Source organism: Brienomyrus brachyistius, chromosome 9 (assembly GCF_023856365.1).
Source record: "Brienomyrus brachyistius isolate T26 chromosome 9, BBRACH_0.4, whole genome shotgun sequence".
Classification (NCBI taxonomy): Eukaryota; Metazoa; Chordata; class Actinopteri; order Osteoglossiformes; family Mormyridae; genus Brienomyrus; species Brienomyrus brachyistius.
In genome coordinates, this window is record NC_064541.1 from 24,166,729 (window position 1) to 24,183,368 (window position 16,640).

Here is a 16,640-nt window from a genome sequence, read left to right on the forward strand (position 1 = left end):
AGAGGGGGCGCCTCTGCAGGAACAGGAGCGCGGTCAGGAACAGGAGCTGGCTGCAGTGGGGGCGCCTGCCCGGGAGCTGCAGCAGGCGGCTGCAGTGGGGGCGCCTGCCCGGGAGCTGCAGCAGGCGGCTGCAGTGGGGGCGCCTGCCCGGGAGCTGCAGCAGGCGGCTGCAGAGGGGGCGCCTGCCCGGGAGCTGCAGCAGGCGGCTGCAGAGGGGGCGCCTCTGCAGGAACAGGAGCACGGTCAGGAACAGGAGCTGGCTGCAGTGGGGGCACCTGCCCGGGAGCTGCAGCAGGTGGCTGCAGTGGGGGCGCCTGCCCGGGAGCTGCAGCAGGCGGCTGCAGAGGGGGCGCCTCTGCAGGAACAGGAGCACGGTCAGGAACAGGAGCTGGCTGCAGTGGGGGCGCCTGCCCGGGAGCTGCAGCAGGCGGCTGCAGTGGGGGCGCCTGCCCGGGAGCTGCAGCAGGCGGCTGCAGTGGGGGCGCCTGCCCGGGAGCTGCAGCAGGCGGCTGCAGTGGGGGCGCCTGCCCTGGAGCTGCAGCAGGCGAAGGGGGCTGTGCAGGCAGCGAAGGCGGCTGCGCAGGCAGCGAAGGCGGCTGCTGCTCGGGCTGAGCAGGGGCTGCAGGCACAGGAGGCGGCTGCTCGGGCTGAGCAGGGGCTGCAGGCACAGGAGGCGGCTGCTCGGGCTGAGCAGGGGCTGCAGGCGGCGGGACCGGCAGGTCCCGTGCGGGCAAGACGGACGTGGTCCCTTTAAGTGCCCGGGGCACACGCGGGATAGCGTCCCGCACCGCGCGGGCCCCCTTGTTGGCCAGCCGCTCCGGCCGGAAGTAGTACCGCTCGAGGGGCGGTAGCAGCTCAGCGGCGGCTGGGTGCTCTCCCCGGACTGGGGAAGCTGCCAGCGCAGGCAGCTTAGCTGCGGTGATGACGTCGAGGTCAGCCGGGGAGTCCTCCAATTCCCCGGTTAGGAGAGAAGCGGGGATGAGCGCGCACGCTCCCAAAACGATTGCAGGGGCGATCGCGTGCTTCTTCTTCTTCTTCTTCTTCCTCTTTGTCACGGTGTCCGCGGGAGGCTGCTCCACGTCCGACAGGACGGACGGCTGGGGAACAACCTCCGGGACGCACCGTGCGTCCAGCCCCAACCTCCGCGCTGTTAGGCGCTGAACCAGCTGGTTGAGGTGGGAGCGCACCTCTCCTAGACGATGCCCGTCCTCAGGTGAAGACATCGCCAACAGGAGGTCGCAGCTTCGGTTGGCTAAATCCAGCGCGACGGGATCCTCCCGAACGTCGGGCTGGTTCAGCCAGTAGTGTACCTCATGCAGCAGACCGAGACGTTGGCTCTCGGTCTGCTGCTGTGCCTTGTTGAGTTGGTCTGTCATTCTGTCACGCTCGATCGCGGGCAGAGCGGCGATCGTGCGGGCGAGCAGGCAGAAACGGGCAGACAAGCCGTAATCAGGGCAAACAAGGGGTTTATTAAGAATAACGGGGCAGGGAACAGAAGACGCCAACTAACATCAATGACAGACCCTGGATTAGTACACAACAGGAACTTAAATACAAGAAACAAGGCAACAGGAAACAAGACACGACTGGGCACGATCAGGAAATCACACGTGGGTAATTAGGGGGCGTGGCACACACGAGGAGCGGACGGAGCGGGCGTCACACAGGTGATGTGTAGAGGTTTTTAAATGCATGAAAGATACAGTACATGTGGGTGCATCTAAAAAACTTCATGTCATTAGCCAGACTTTTTATACTTTAGACGCTTTATCCTTTTAAACATAATTTGAAAGTTTTCAGCATGAAAACATGATGCCCATGAGTGCTTTCTGGCATTTCACCATATCTTTGTTGAATGACATGCACTTTATAGAGACTTTTTACCTTTTTTGATGTAATTTCAGAAAATCCTTTAAAAGTCCTCTTTTCTTGGAAACAATGGTGGAGCTTGTCAAAGCACACATAAAGCAATTCTGGCATCAGTATACTTACAGCGTCACAAAGGATATGATCTTCACCTCTTGCAGTAAGAGGATGTAGGTTCTACAGGAAATCAAGCCTATATTGAGGCACCCAAAACAACTTCCAGACCATGGCACAGATGGACGCTACTTCAGCTAGGAAAGAAAAATGGACAGAGGAGGTAGACAGACAGCAGGCCATGATAGCAGATCCTGCAGAGATCAAGAAAGAGGCAGCGTCTTTCAATGGTTGACAATGTGGAAAGGCTTCTGGAAGCGATAGATTCCCTGCTGAGTTATATAAGACAATCAGCCTGGAGAGTGCCAAAGATCTTCTGGATGTCTTAAAGCCTGCCACAAAGCTGCTAGAGGGCAGTTTTGAAACTGATGCTCAAGAAAGGGAACCTGCATGATCTCAAGAACTGGAGACCTGTCCCACTGCTCAGCTGTGACTGTAAGCTGATGTCCAGTGTTTTCTCTGGTATGTTTACACTGGACCAGGAAAATACATGTTTTCCAGTATATTGTATCTGGACCAGGAAAAGAATTTTTACTAGGGTAAGCATAAGTATCTAGGGAATGTTCTCACAGTCTTTGAGTTCAGCCTAGGTTTCATTGTCAAGATCAAGGCACTGCACTGAAAAGCTAAAATATAATATACTAAAGATCAATGGCAGTCTAGGAGCCCCTATTAAAATTCAGTGATGGTGAGGCAAGGCTGCTTTGTGTCAGGGATGCTGTACTCCACAGCGATGGAACCATTTTCATGCAAAATGAGAGTGGTCATTTTTAGTTTTACCTTCACTACCTGCAACTCCAGTTAAGATCCACATGATACAGTAAAAGATTGCAAGCATAATTTTTTCTGGAAACGTGATCGTAATCCAAAGTACTCGTATATCAAAGCGAATTTTCCCATTAGCAATAATGGAAAATCAGATGATTCATTCCACAACCCAAAAATATTCATATAAAAATTATGTATACAAAATATAAAGTAAAAATACATAAAACAAATTAACCTGCACTTTACCTTTGAAAAGAGTCATGGATAGAGTAAGAGAGACGAGAGGGAGGAGAAGAGGAGGGTTGTATTTAGCTCACTGGAATCTTTTTCTTTTTGTGCGACTTTAACAAGAAACCTATCCAAGTCCTCCTTTTCGGTTTTGTGGAAATGTGGACATTGTATTTACGTTAAACAGATTCATTGCTCGCACTGCTACACCCTTATTCAGGTGCTGTTTTTCTACAAAATTTTGACTATCCAGTTGAGGTATGCGACTGAGACCGAGCGAGAGAGAAAGAAAAACCATGGGCTCAGTTGTGATCACGTGACGCTCGGCAGACAAAGCGAACACGTAATACTCATATTGCAAGACTTCGCTTGTTTATCAAGCCAGGTGGTCTTGATTGTTACCACACTTGTTATACAGCGGTTGAGTTATTGTCTGCAGCAACTAGATAGCTCGCGTGGCACATCCACTTGGAGATTGTGACATTCCTCTGGGACAGTCTAACTTATCTCCCACAGTCTATCCTGTTCCTAGCGAAAGAGGAGGGCATCCAGGGTCTGGTGCATCTGCCCAGCAGAGTGGCTGCCTTTAAATTTGCTGGTCAAATTGTTCTCCATTGTTTTATGAATTGTAATTGTTTTAACTGACTATTCAGTTTATAATAATAATTGATACTTAATTGATCCCTGTGGGGAAGTTCTCTTTATGCCTCCCCAACTTAGTGAGAGCAACCTGGCGGCGAATGGGAGCCATAGCAACACCAAGGGAGTTGAAGTTTAAGGGCCTTGTTTAAGGACCCAGAGATGTGCTGAGGCCGGGCTTAAACCAGCAACCTTCCGATCAGTGGCAAAGAGGCTTCGCCCATGGAGCACACCTTAGCACTGTTTTTGCAAAAAAAGGATTTTATGCTGGGTTTTAACCATGCAACCATCCATCCAACCATCTTCTATAACTTATCCAGGGTCGGGTCGCGGGGGCAGCAGTTTAAGCAGGGATGCTCATACATCATACAGCCACTGGGGGAATACCAAGGCATTCTCAAGCCAACTGAGAGGTATAATCTCTCCAACATATCCTGGCTCTGCCCTGGGGTCTCCTCCCAGTTTGACACACCTGAAACACCTCCCCAGGTAGCGTTCCAGAAGGCATCCTCAACTGACTCCTTTCAATGTTGAAGAGCAGAAGTTACACTTTGAGCTCTTCCTGAATGACCAAGCTCCTCACCTTCTCTCTAAGGCTGAGCCCAGACAACCAGCAAAGGATACCCCTTGTATCCGTGATCTCATTCTTTTAGTCACTAACCCAAAGCTCATGACAATAGGTGAAGGTAGGAACATAGATTGGCTGGTAAACTGAAAGCTTTGCCTTCCAGCTCAGCCCTGTCTTTACCCCGACCATACAGCGTCCACAGTACTACCAATGCTGCACCTATCTGCCTGTCAATCTCCTGCTCCCTTCTTCCGTCACTTGTGACCACGACCTTGATATATGTAAACTCCTCCACGTGAGGCAGTAACTCATCCCCCACCAGCAAAGCGCAATCCACCCTTTTTTGGTTGAGAACCATGGCCTCAGATTTAGAGGTGCTGATCCTCATCCTGCCTGCCTCATACAGTACCTATAAAAAGTATTCACCTCCTTGGATGTTTTACCCTTTTATAAATCAATCACGATAAACATGATTTGGCTTTTTTGTCAAAAAAATTTAATGTCAAAGTGAAAACTGATTACTACAAAATAAGGGCAATTAAATAAAAATATGTAACATAAAATAAGTGATTTCATAAATATTCACTCCCTTCAAGTCAGTATTTAGTAGATGGACCTTTGGCTGCAAACACAGCACGGAGTCAGTGTGGATAGGTCTAAATCAGGCTTACACATCTGGACACTGCAATTTTACACCATTCTTCCTTGCAAAACTGTTCAAGCTCTGTCAGGTTGTGTGGGGATCAGGTGTGAACAGCCCTTTTCAGTCCAGCCACAAATTCGGATTGAGGTCTGAGCTTTGATTCGGCCAGGACATCCACCTTGTTGTCTTCAAACCATTTCTGTGTAGCTTTAGCTGTATGCTTTGGATCATTGTCTTGCTGGAAAATAAATCTTATCCAAAGCTGTAGTTCTATTGCAGATGGAATCAAATTGTCCTCCAGGATTTCCCTATATTTTGCTGCATTCATTTTACCTTCTACCTTTACAAGCCTTTCAGGGCCTGCTGCCAAAAAGCATCCCCACAGCAAGATGCTGCCACCACCATGCTTCACAGTGGGGATGGTGGGTTTGCGGTGATGTGCAATGTTTGATGTCCGCCAAACATAGCGTCTTGTCTGATGGCCAGAATGCTCCATTTTGGTCTCATCAGACCAAAGAACTTTCTTCCACTTGATCATGGAGTTTCCATCATGCCTTTTGGCAAACTCTATTCCAGACTTAATATGAGTTTTCTTCGATAGTGGCTTTCTCATTGCCACTCTCCCATAAAGCTTTGACTGGTGAAGAACCCAGGCAACAGTTGTATGCAAAGTCTCTTCCATCTCAGTTGTTGAAGCTTGTAACTCTTTCAGAGTAGTCATAGGTGTTCTAGTGGCCGCTCTCATCGGTCTCCTTCTTGCATGGTCACTCAGTTTGTGAGGATGACCTGATCTAGGCAGACTTACACATGTGCCGTATTCCTTCCATTGATGATAGTTTTAACTGAACTTCAGGTGATGTTCAGTTCCTTAGAATTTTTAGAAATAAAAGGGCTGGGATTTTAACACGTAAATTTCCATTACTTATGGAGAAAATAACTAATTAAAAAAATTTACATATATCACTCATACTATTTGTCAGGTGTTGCAGGTGCGGACAGGTAGGCTGGCAGGCAGGAGGCAGGGAAGAATGAAGCAGGCAGGCGGAATACGGGGGAAACTAGGGATTTATTAATGGGGAGACGGTTACGGGAGGAACAGGACATCGCTAACATCATACTAACATCAATGACGGACCTCGGACAGGACAAGACCTGGACTGATATAGACAAAAGACAGGGCGAAATAACACCTCATCCCATTCCTGCTTCATCTGAAAAAACTTCAGTGGAACGTAGTGCTCCCATAAATTATGTATAAATGTTTCACTTTGTGCATGAGCAGCTCTGTTTTCTAAACTGAAAACCGATTTGGTTTGGCAGGTAAACATGCTGTTATAATACTGTAGTGATCCAGCATAGCTCATGTGCCCCTGCCTTTTAAAGGTAAGGTGATGTGCCATTTTTATTCATGTATTACATGTTACACCCAAACCACACATCTAAAAAATTTGCATAACCTTTTTGCACCTTGCGCTGGAGCGAAGTCTGTGTTTTCCATCTTCAAAATAGCAAAATGGATTTGGACATGGGGCAGCACAGTGGTCTAGTGGTTAGCACTGCTGCCTCACAGTGAGAAGGGTTGTCCCGGGTTCTTCCTGTGTGGAGTTTGCATGCTCTCCCTGTTTTTGCCGGGGGCTCCGGTTTCCTCCACAGTCCTAAAGCGTGCAAGGTGGGCTGATTCGTGTGTCTAAATTGGCCCTGTAGTCTGCATGTGAGTGCATGTGCCCTGTGGTATGTTGGCGCCCGCCCCGGATTGGTTCCCACCTGCACCCGTTGTTCCCAGGATAGGCTCCGGGCCCCCTGTGACCCCAGTGGGGATTAAGCGGTTATGATGATGGATTTGGAGGTGCCAATAAATGTTTGTCGCTCTTTATGCTTTGCGTTACATCATCACAGTAGACCCCCAAAACTTATTTTACTTATTGACCAAATTTCATTCTTTCACATTCATTCATCCATTTGTATTTATAATTTATTGATATATTAATTTATTTATATATATCCAATTATAATATTATAATTTTTTGAAGAAGAAAAAAAAAACAAACAAAACTAAAACAATGCCATTGCAATGAAAAAGAAAATACCCAAAGAATCTGGAAATGCTGTCATTTTACCTCTCACAACAATCTGTTTTCCAGGGGAAAATGATTTATAGACAGAAGTGGGTTTAATTTGTGATGCAGTGAGATATTACAATACCATATCACCCACAACATTTCTCAGTGTATAACCTCCAAACAGATCTGAAAAACCTGTTTTTTTTGTGACCACAGTGTCACTGAGTTTATAGTAGAGGAAATGTGTGGGAAATTTATGCAGATTTGGATTGGACCTCATACCAGGCACATTAATGTATTTATCCATCACATTTCCATAAAGGTCCAAGGAGAAATTAGAGTAATGCAATTTGTGTAATATAATACATGGCAATATAATATATCCTTTCTTTAAACCCTGCACTCATGACAAGACACGACACCAACATTTTCCATGTTGCATTTCAAATGAGACTGGTTGCGATCAATGGTGGTTATAACTGTGCACCCTGCCGAATACTGCAAAAGGCACCACATCCTGGCTTGTCCACCCACTTCCTAAACTTTGAGTGCCTCTTGACTCTAATGAGCATAATATGTAAACTGTTTACTCATTGTATGCATTACTGCATTCTTAAGTCCTTTCCCAGCCCCACTGGAAAATGCAGTTTGTATTCAGTTGTCAGAGCATGCATACATCTGCTTAAAATTTTGTCATGCTAAGTGACAGCATTCCATACTGAAGCAATGGCGATGGTGGATTTTGAAATGAAGGCAAAAAGAAAATCCCTTTAAGTATTGCTGTTAGCATGGAAGAAAAAGGTAGTGGGACCACAGCAAACACATCTGACCCATCCTCCCTTCAATATTAGCTAGCCTAGAAGTGTGCAATCTGGTCTTGATCAGATGTGATTTTCATTCATTCCATTTGCTGTTTTCCAATTATGAAAAGGTTTTATGAAGAAGTGTGAATATGTCTGGTCACACTGCAAGTCGAATGGTTGCAGTCATTGTAGTGACAGTGAGTATAAAGAAGCACAGTGTTCCGCAATTCCCTGTCTTAGGAGCCATGTTCTCATACGGTGATGATTCAAGGCCAGTAATAGATGCTTTTGATCCACGAAATTGGGGCATGATAGAAAGGCCTGTTTTTAGGGACTAGTAGCTACATGGACATGAATCTTGCAAAGACTTGCACTTGAGTGCAATCTAGAGTGTAATGCTAACTGTGTTGTGTCATTGTAGCAGTGCATTTTAATAGTGTTGTAATGTATTAGATTGTAATGTAATGTAATGTAGTTGGGGTATTGTGTTATCATAGTGCTTGTTGTAGTATTTTCACCTTCAGCCCTCCTGGAGCTTTTTACCTTCAGCCTTTATTTTCATTGCATTCTTTATACATGTGGATAAGAATATTGTGATGTAGTGTCAGGTTGACAATGCAGAGAATCATTAACCGACATCACTGAAGCAGAAAAATATGGGTCCAGTGACGTGGTATCTAAACCAAGATATTGATCTCAATGTGCACAGAGAAGAAAGAAAATGAAAACACATTATTGCATAGTGCAAAACTGGAATCAATGTCAGACCATATCTTCCACAGAAATGGCAGAAACTGACTAAAGGTCCGTATCATTTGGGTAGTATCCTAACCCCCACCCCTCCCCCCCAAAAATGCTCCATATAATTCATTATCAAAGGAATACTCTGACCTAAAAGATGTGGAAATTAAGCTGCTATCTGTCTCAATTGGCATTAGTAATGTGTGCTTTCATCAATTAATAGAACTATTAATTAGAGGAAACAGTATTTGGAGTGTGGATCATTTTTCTACATAAAGGAAAATCAATGTAACAGTTTCTCCACAAGCCAAAAAATACATTTGTTGACATTATGATAAATAATGGAGAAAATGGAAAAGTATATAATGATGGAGACCAGGATCCAGTTGCCAAGTGATCCACAGCCTTTTATTAACAAAACCAAAGCACATGGAAATACTCCTCTGGCCTGTACTACGAAGCGGGGTTACTGGCTTATCAGGGTAACTTTTTGGATTTACCTCACGGTACTTGACCTGGCGGTGTTTGTCACACCCAGGTCGCCAGCCTCCATCTCTCCCAAACCAGCGTTGGAAGTTCTCGCTCTGCCGGCTCCCAAGATGCCCGGTCTCGCTGCGCCCATCCCAGAGGCGTACCACCCGGTGCACTCCATCTCCCTAACCCCAGTTCCCAAGGTTCCCATCCGCTCCAGTCCCAGTCCCTGTTCCAGCTCCTGTTTCCAAGGCTCCAATCCCTGCTTCAGCTTCTGTTTTAGTGGCTCCAGTCCCTATTCCAGCTCCTATTACTATGGCTCCAATCCCTGCTCCTGCTCCCCTGACTCCGGACCCTGTCCCAGCTCCCTTGACTCCTGTCCCTCTCCCTAAGGTATCCATCCAAGCCCTCCTGAGAATCTAGCCCTCCTGACTGCCTTCCCTCTCTCATCGTCAGAGGAGGAGGAAGAGTTAGAGTGTGATCCTCTGGGGCTCACCCTGAGACCTTCCCCAGGGACCCCCTCAGGAAAGACGCCCCTAGTGGGTCACCTGTGCCTCCACCGGCTGTTGCTGCACAGTCCCCGGCTGCGCCTCGCCTCCTCCGGCAGTCCCTCCTGCTTCCTCTTCACCTCTTCTGGCGGTCCCTCCCACTTCCTCCTCGCCTCCTCTGGCTGTACCTCCAGCTTCCTCCTCTGGCAGTCCCTCTTGCTCCTGCCTCGTGGTCACGTGGGGTCCCTCCATCTCCCTAGAACCCCCTGCCCTTCACCTCTTTGCCCTCTGGTTTGGCCCCTTTTGGTCGTCCACCCTCTGGTTCTGTAAACCCTACAGTACATTACCCTGACTCCCTGGACTCTTGCTCCTGCTTCCCTGCTCCATGCCTGCAAATCATGACAAGGGCCTTCCTTAAACAAGATTAAAGCTGTATGTACTCTCTAGTACTGACTCTTCACTACAAAGAATTATGTTCTTCTAGATTATTTAGTTAATGATTTTCCATTATGTTGGTGATCTTGTACTGTATAGGCTATTTAAAGATGAATGGATCCAAATTTTTAAAGCATATTTAAGGTTTAAAAATTTTTTTTTTGAGGCAAAATGAACTGCTAACATGTTTCGATTTATGAGAACACACCATATAAAGAAAAGTACTGGGACACCTGGCCATTATACCTACAGGAACTTTTATATATCCCGTTTTAAATCCATACGTATCAGCATAGAGTTGGTTCCCACATTGCAGCTATAACAGCTGGGAAGGCTTTCCACAAGATTTTGGAGTGTGTCTGTGGGAATTTTTGCTTTCATTCAGAGGAGCATTTGTGAGGTTAAGCACTGATGTTGGACATGAAGGTCTGGCCTGTAATCTCCATTCTAGTTCATCCCAAAGGTGTTCAATGGGATTGAGGTCAGGGCTCTGTGCAGGCCAGTCGGGTTCTTCTACACCAAACTCACCCAACTATGACTTTACGGACTTTGCTTTGTGCACTGGGGCACAATCATGCTAGAACAGAAAAAGGCCACAAAACATTGAACACTGAATTGTCCAAAAATATCTTGGTATGCTGAAGCATTAAGAGTTTCCTTCAATTGAAGTAAGGGGCCTAGCCCAACCCCTAAAAAACAACCCCATACCATTATCTCTCTTCCACCAAACTTTACAGTTGGCACAATGAAAGTTTGGAACTCTGCAGGCATTGAGTCAACAGAGCACGGGTGACTTTTATGCACTATATACCTCAGCACTTGGCACGCCCGCTCTGCTACTTTACATGGTCTACAACTTCGTGGCTGTTGTTCTTAAATGCTTCCACTTTGCAGTAATACCTCTCACACACAATATATAACATGGAAGAAATATCACAAACTGACTTATTGCAAAGGTGGCATCCTTTGACAGTACCACACTTGAATTCCCTGAGCTCTTCAGAATAGCCAATTCTTTCAGAAATGTTTGTAAACCTGAGTCCATGGCAATGTGGTTGATTTTATGCACCTGTGGCAATGAGTCTGAATGAAACATTTGAATTAAATGATTAAGAGGTGTTACCCAATACTTTGTCCATATAGTGTATAATGTGTTCGGGCAGTGCATATGCACTGTAAGCTGACTGCTTGTATCTCCCTGGAGACTAGGGAGACCAAAATATTATGAAAACGAGAGAGTTATGATATATGGGTTGGAATAAGCTATATCCTTTGAATCGCAACATATGATTTAAAGAATGTAGTTTGCATTCACCCAGTATTGATTTTGAAGAGGGACCTTCGAGGTAATTACTAAAATAGGCAGTGAATTTTAGATAATGGAGATTCTGTAGAAATAATCCTGTTTCATTCCCACAGAGAGATATGCTGGACGTGAGCCAAATAATGAAGGATCTGACTTCCATTACACATGAACAAGGTGACACAATAGGTAAGTTCTGCCCTTTTGACTAGGTCAGCCTCAGTTCTTCTCTGAGATGTATGAGAGGGATGTCTGCTGATATCCCCATTTGTTAATACTTTCCCAGAAACATTGAGCATTCAGGATAATTTTCATCTAAGCATTCTTGTCTGTTGTGTTGCTGACATTGGAAACCCACAGATATTGCACCTCACTTTGTGGCACTGGAAAAACACTACCCCGCAATGGGAGTGGGAACATAACAAGCACCATTTCTCAGTGCCAAAATCTGTGAGTCCTGACTGCATGAGGTGCAGGGAATCATGACTTTGACTGCAGGGGTGAGGTTGGGCTATGATTTCTGAAATGGAACCTAGTAATACTTTTGAATAGAGTTGTGAAAATAATATATATCCTGAATAGATTTCACTTATCCCATTTCCTCAGTTACATGGTTAAAGAAAACCATCCTAGGTCTATGCACATTTTTGGAATCATAACCTGAACATGGATGGTTGGGAGTGCTGCTTTTTAATTAATAAACATCTGCACTTTTTACAAATCCTAGTAAACCATCTAGTTCATCTGTACATGGTTTGCGATAATGATATTGACATTATAGCATGATTTGATATTTAATAATATTCAGTACTTTTAAATCTTACTCATAGGTTCACATTGTTTATAGTGATATTATTCACAAAGTACCAATACGTAATACAAGAACTGTATCACAAAAACAGTTTGGAGTGGTGATAATACATAGTGATTGAACATGCTTCCCTGTCTATAGAGTCATTTGTGTGATAAGTCGATTTAGGGGAAAAGCTCAGGATTCACCAGTTCTATCATACAATATATTAGAATTGGAATTTGGTGATCAGTGGTCGTTGTTGACACACCACAGCACACAGCACACAACAACAAAATGTGTCCTCTGCATTTAACCCACATGTGACATTGTGACATAGCAGGGGGCAGCTAATTCAGCACCCAGGGAGCAGTGCTTGGGGGTGGTACCTTGCTCAGGGTACCTCAGTGGTGCCTTGCAGGTCAGGGATATTACTTAAAACACAATTATCATAAAATATCTAGGCAAATACTGTTAAATCAAATAGATATAGCGGGTCAGAGCTGCAGCCTGTTAAGGGGAATAGCTACCCAACCTTTAAAGTGGAAAAAGAATATTTCTTGTGAATCTTATAGTGCGTATTGATCAGTGTCAAAAATTATTCACAGCCTTTAAGTTGTCATCAATGAATAGGTGGATTTCCTTCAGAGTACATAAAATCTTGAGGCTCATAAAAAAGGCAGACATACAAAGATTTACTTTATTAATTCTGACAGAAGAACATACCGTAAGACAACAGATAAAAACTAAATTAGTATAAACCAAAAAGATCATTTCCCAAATGTTGTGAGTTTGGAACAAAGAGCTGTATGTATAGGCTTGGCTTGGCTAGGCTCTGTCACTGTGCTGGACATACTGGCTGTGCTGACATCTTCCAGTCAGCTTCTTCATTAAATCATCTTTATTAAGCAATGGAATACCCCTACATTTTAATTATTCTATTTGTATTCAAATTAGTACTATGTCTCGCTGAAAGAGTAGGATTATGAAATATCTGTTTGCCTTAGCCTTTTAATTAATCCATTGTCTACCAATCATGGTGGAGTAACTGAAAGAAAAATTATTATATGTCATATATGACTATATATTGGCTTTGCTGTTTAGAAAATCTGAGTGAATGGGTGAACAGTTTTTTATACTAAAGGCCAATTCTTCTTCAATTTTCCACGTTCGGCATCCATATGTTCATATGGCATCTTGTGTTCATACTACATTTGGCTGTGGATGCAGAAGGTAGTGGTCTGTGCATGCATACAGCAGTGATATTCCTCCAGACCTGAAGAGGGCTGATGTACTACCACAAAATAAGTACAAACAGTGTAGTGAAACGGGTACATTTTTATAAGCACTTTTAAAGTCTAGGCTTGGGATTTTGAAATTGTGATGACAAAACTAGCCCATCCCTCTTCCCTACTTGTTGATTTTCAAAATGTGAGAATAGTGTTGCTTTTTAAAATACTGTATATCTCGGTATGATGTTTGGACAGAACGAAAAAGTATATATGTGTGTATCTCTGACCCTCCTCGTGAAAAATTTTTGAAACCACAGCACAATTTTTTTGTTTCACTCAATTCTCAATTTAAGGTAAAATGACACAGGGAATAAGTATTGAACACATGAAGATAACAAGGTGCAAAATGGCACCGAAAGCCAGGAGATCACCTGAAATCTGTCAGTATTGAGAGAGAAACCCTGCCCCCTATCAGTACTAATTGATATCAGCTGCTTTAGTCCTAATTGATGGCCTATAAAGGCTTCTCATTACCCAGGAGGTACACAGGAAAGACTTCATGATGGGTAAGAGCAAAGTACTCTCCCAAGATCTTCGTAATGTTATCGTTGAAAAGCATTCTGATGGGAATGGTTATAGGCGCATTTCCATAATGCTGAATGTTCCTGTGAGCACTGTGGGAGCCACAATCCGGAAATGGAAAGAGCATCAGTTCACCATAAACCGGCCACAGTCAGGTGTTCCACATAAGATTCCAGTCCGAGGAGTCCAAAGAATACTTAGGAGAGTTCTCCAAGAGCCAAGAACCACTCGGGCAGAACTTCAGGAAGACCTTGCATCAGCAGGTACTGTTATTTCAAAGAAAACTATAAACAATGCACTGAACTGCCATGGTATCCATGCACGCTCACCACGCAACACTCCATTGCTGAACAAAAAGCATGTTGATGCTCAGTTAAAGTTTGTGAAACAGCATTTGGAGAAGCCTGTGGATTATTGGAAGACTATAGTATGGTCAGATGAAAGCAAAATTGAACTTTTAGGCTGTCATTCTACAAACCATGTTTGGAGAAAAAATAGCACTGCCCACCACCCCAAGAACCATACCAACAGTTAAGTTTAGGGGTGGAAGCATCATGGTTTGAGGCTGCTTTTCAGCAAGGGGTACTGGCAGACTTCATATTATTGAAGGTAGGATGAATGGAGAAATGTACCAGGACATTCTGGATACAAATCTGCAGCCACCTACCAGAAAGCTGAGAATGAAAAGAGGGTGGACATTTCAGCAAGACAATGATCCCAAACACAAGGCCAAGGAAACAATGAATTGGTTTCAAAGAAAGAAAATCAAGTTGCTTGAATGGCCCAGTCAATCACCTGACCTAAATCCTATAGAAAATCTATGGGGAGAACTGAAGATCAAAGTTCATAAAAGAGGCCCAAGGAACCTTCAAGATTTAAAGACCGTTTGTGTGGAAGACTGGGCCAGAATCACTCCTGAGCGATGCAGAGGAATGGTCTCTCCATACAAGAGGCGTCTAGAAGCTTCACCAACAAAGACTTTTCTACAAAGTATCAAATAAAGTGCGTTCAATACTTATTCCCTGTGTCATTTCACTTTATTTATTATGACTCAACTTGTATACTTAAATGTTCTGATTTCTCTGTATATATTCAATATTTGGCTTGATGGCAACATCTGGTGGAGATTTTATGTCAATAGCCCACTTAGAAATCCCCTTACTGATAAAAATGCTGATGTGTCAAATACTTATTTTCCCTGCTGTATATTTGCATTCTGCAGCTTGATTCTACCCTGTTTCTCATTAACGAAGGGCTTCTTACTTGATTTATGGGACTTCAGTCCTGCTTCTAGTCTGAAACAAACTGTCATTAGCAGCGCACTTCACACCTGCACTTAATGTTTCTCATTCCTTTTGAAGGTCACTTGATGTCATTCCACAATTCACGAGAAACTATCGAATAGTTAATAGTCATCTCTGGCATTAGAATGTCACTTCTGCCCTTTACCTGGCTGGTTTCTGGTTGCTCCCAGTGTCTCCTGCTTCAGTTTGTTCTTGTGTACTGCTGTCTTAGAAATTTTGAACCTGGAAGCAACCTGCTGCTCAGCATAGTCTTCTGCCAGCAGAACCACAACTAAACCAGAATTTTAAAATGTAGATTTGTTTAAAAATATAGAGTGTTTTCTTATTTTTTCTATAACTGTATCTGCACATATTTTCCACATACACATTAGGTATCATTATTTTGTTGACTGACTCATTCAGTTCTGTTCTTGCCATTTTGCTATTAACTACAAAGCATGTTCCTTGCAATTGAGGGTTTGAGACTTTTTATTTTATGATTTGCATTTTCCTCATGGCCAAGGCACTTAAGAGACCAACTGCCAAAGAAAGACTTTAGCTACTCTTCTGGTCTAAACTAATGGAGTTTACGGGTATAAAATAAACATCATTTTGCATCAATTGCTAGAAATACATAATTACACTTATACCCAAGAACACAAAGCATTTCACTAATACAAATAGTACCCTATTACTAACAGAACTGATCTGTTAAGGAATACGTCATGTGGAGCTCCAAACAGAGCATCCTACCTCTAGGGCTCGTTGCTGCGGACTGATAAAAAGAAGCACATTGCTTGAGTCTGTTGTTGCAAACTAGAGGGCGCGTAAACCCCACATTGCATAAGCCCAAACAAAATAATACAATAACCAAAGCATGAGTAGACTAGTAGTTAATGACAAATAAATAATTAAGGCAAGTGGAATCATTTCACCTGTTACACAAACTCCACACATGGAACCCCAGCTGAGATTTGAACTCTTGTCCCAGGGGTATGAGGCAACAGTAATAATCACTGCATGACCCCACCATTATATACTTAATGGTTTAATTGTGTGGGTTTTTAGTTGCAGTGACTAGCAGTTAATTTGGAATAATATATTGCAGCATACACAGTAGTGTATAAGCTTGTCTGGACTATGTAGTCGATTGGGTTATTATTATATCAGCAATGCATTAAATGCAAAAATTTTTCATTCTGTGCTAATAATCCTGAACTTTACACCCTATCTATTGGTTAGGCATATTTACTTCTTTTGTAATTAAAAAGAGAAAAAAAAATCCCAAACATTTTATGGAGTCATTCTCAAAAACAATATGGGTGATTCAACTTTACTTACTGTGACATATGAATTTTTTCTCATTTTTAAAACTGACATCAGACTCAAATTAAACAACTAAAATATTGTTTTTTCCTCTAAAGTTGTTAGTAAGTTTTATTATATAACCATTTATTTCTGTAATAAACAAAAGTATTATACCAAAAACAGGGCAAGAGGTGCCAAGAGTTGGGGATAAGAAAATTATTACACAAATTGTTTATTGTAGATTACAAGACAACCAGTTGAATAAAAACATTTTATCTAGTTTTATTTGATCTTATTATTTGAACTTATTTGAACTTG

General features: G+C 43.4%; 1 protein-coding gene across 5 annotated transcripts in view; it reads left to right on the forward strand.

The window, feature by feature from the left end:
• Positions 1 to 16,640, forward strand: part of tsnare1 (T-SNARE Domain Containing 1) — a 199,573-nt gene that overhangs the window by 146,137 nt on the left and 36,796 nt on the right. For all 5 annotated transcript variants that reach the window (XM_049024845.1, XM_049024841.1, XM_049024844.1 and 2 more), the window contains one exon: positions 11,244 to 11,316. In XM_049024845.1, the coding sequence (XP_048880802.1) occupies positions 11,244 to 11,316 (73 nt within the window). The remainder of the gene's footprint in view (positions 1 to 11,243; positions 11,317 to 16,640) is intronic.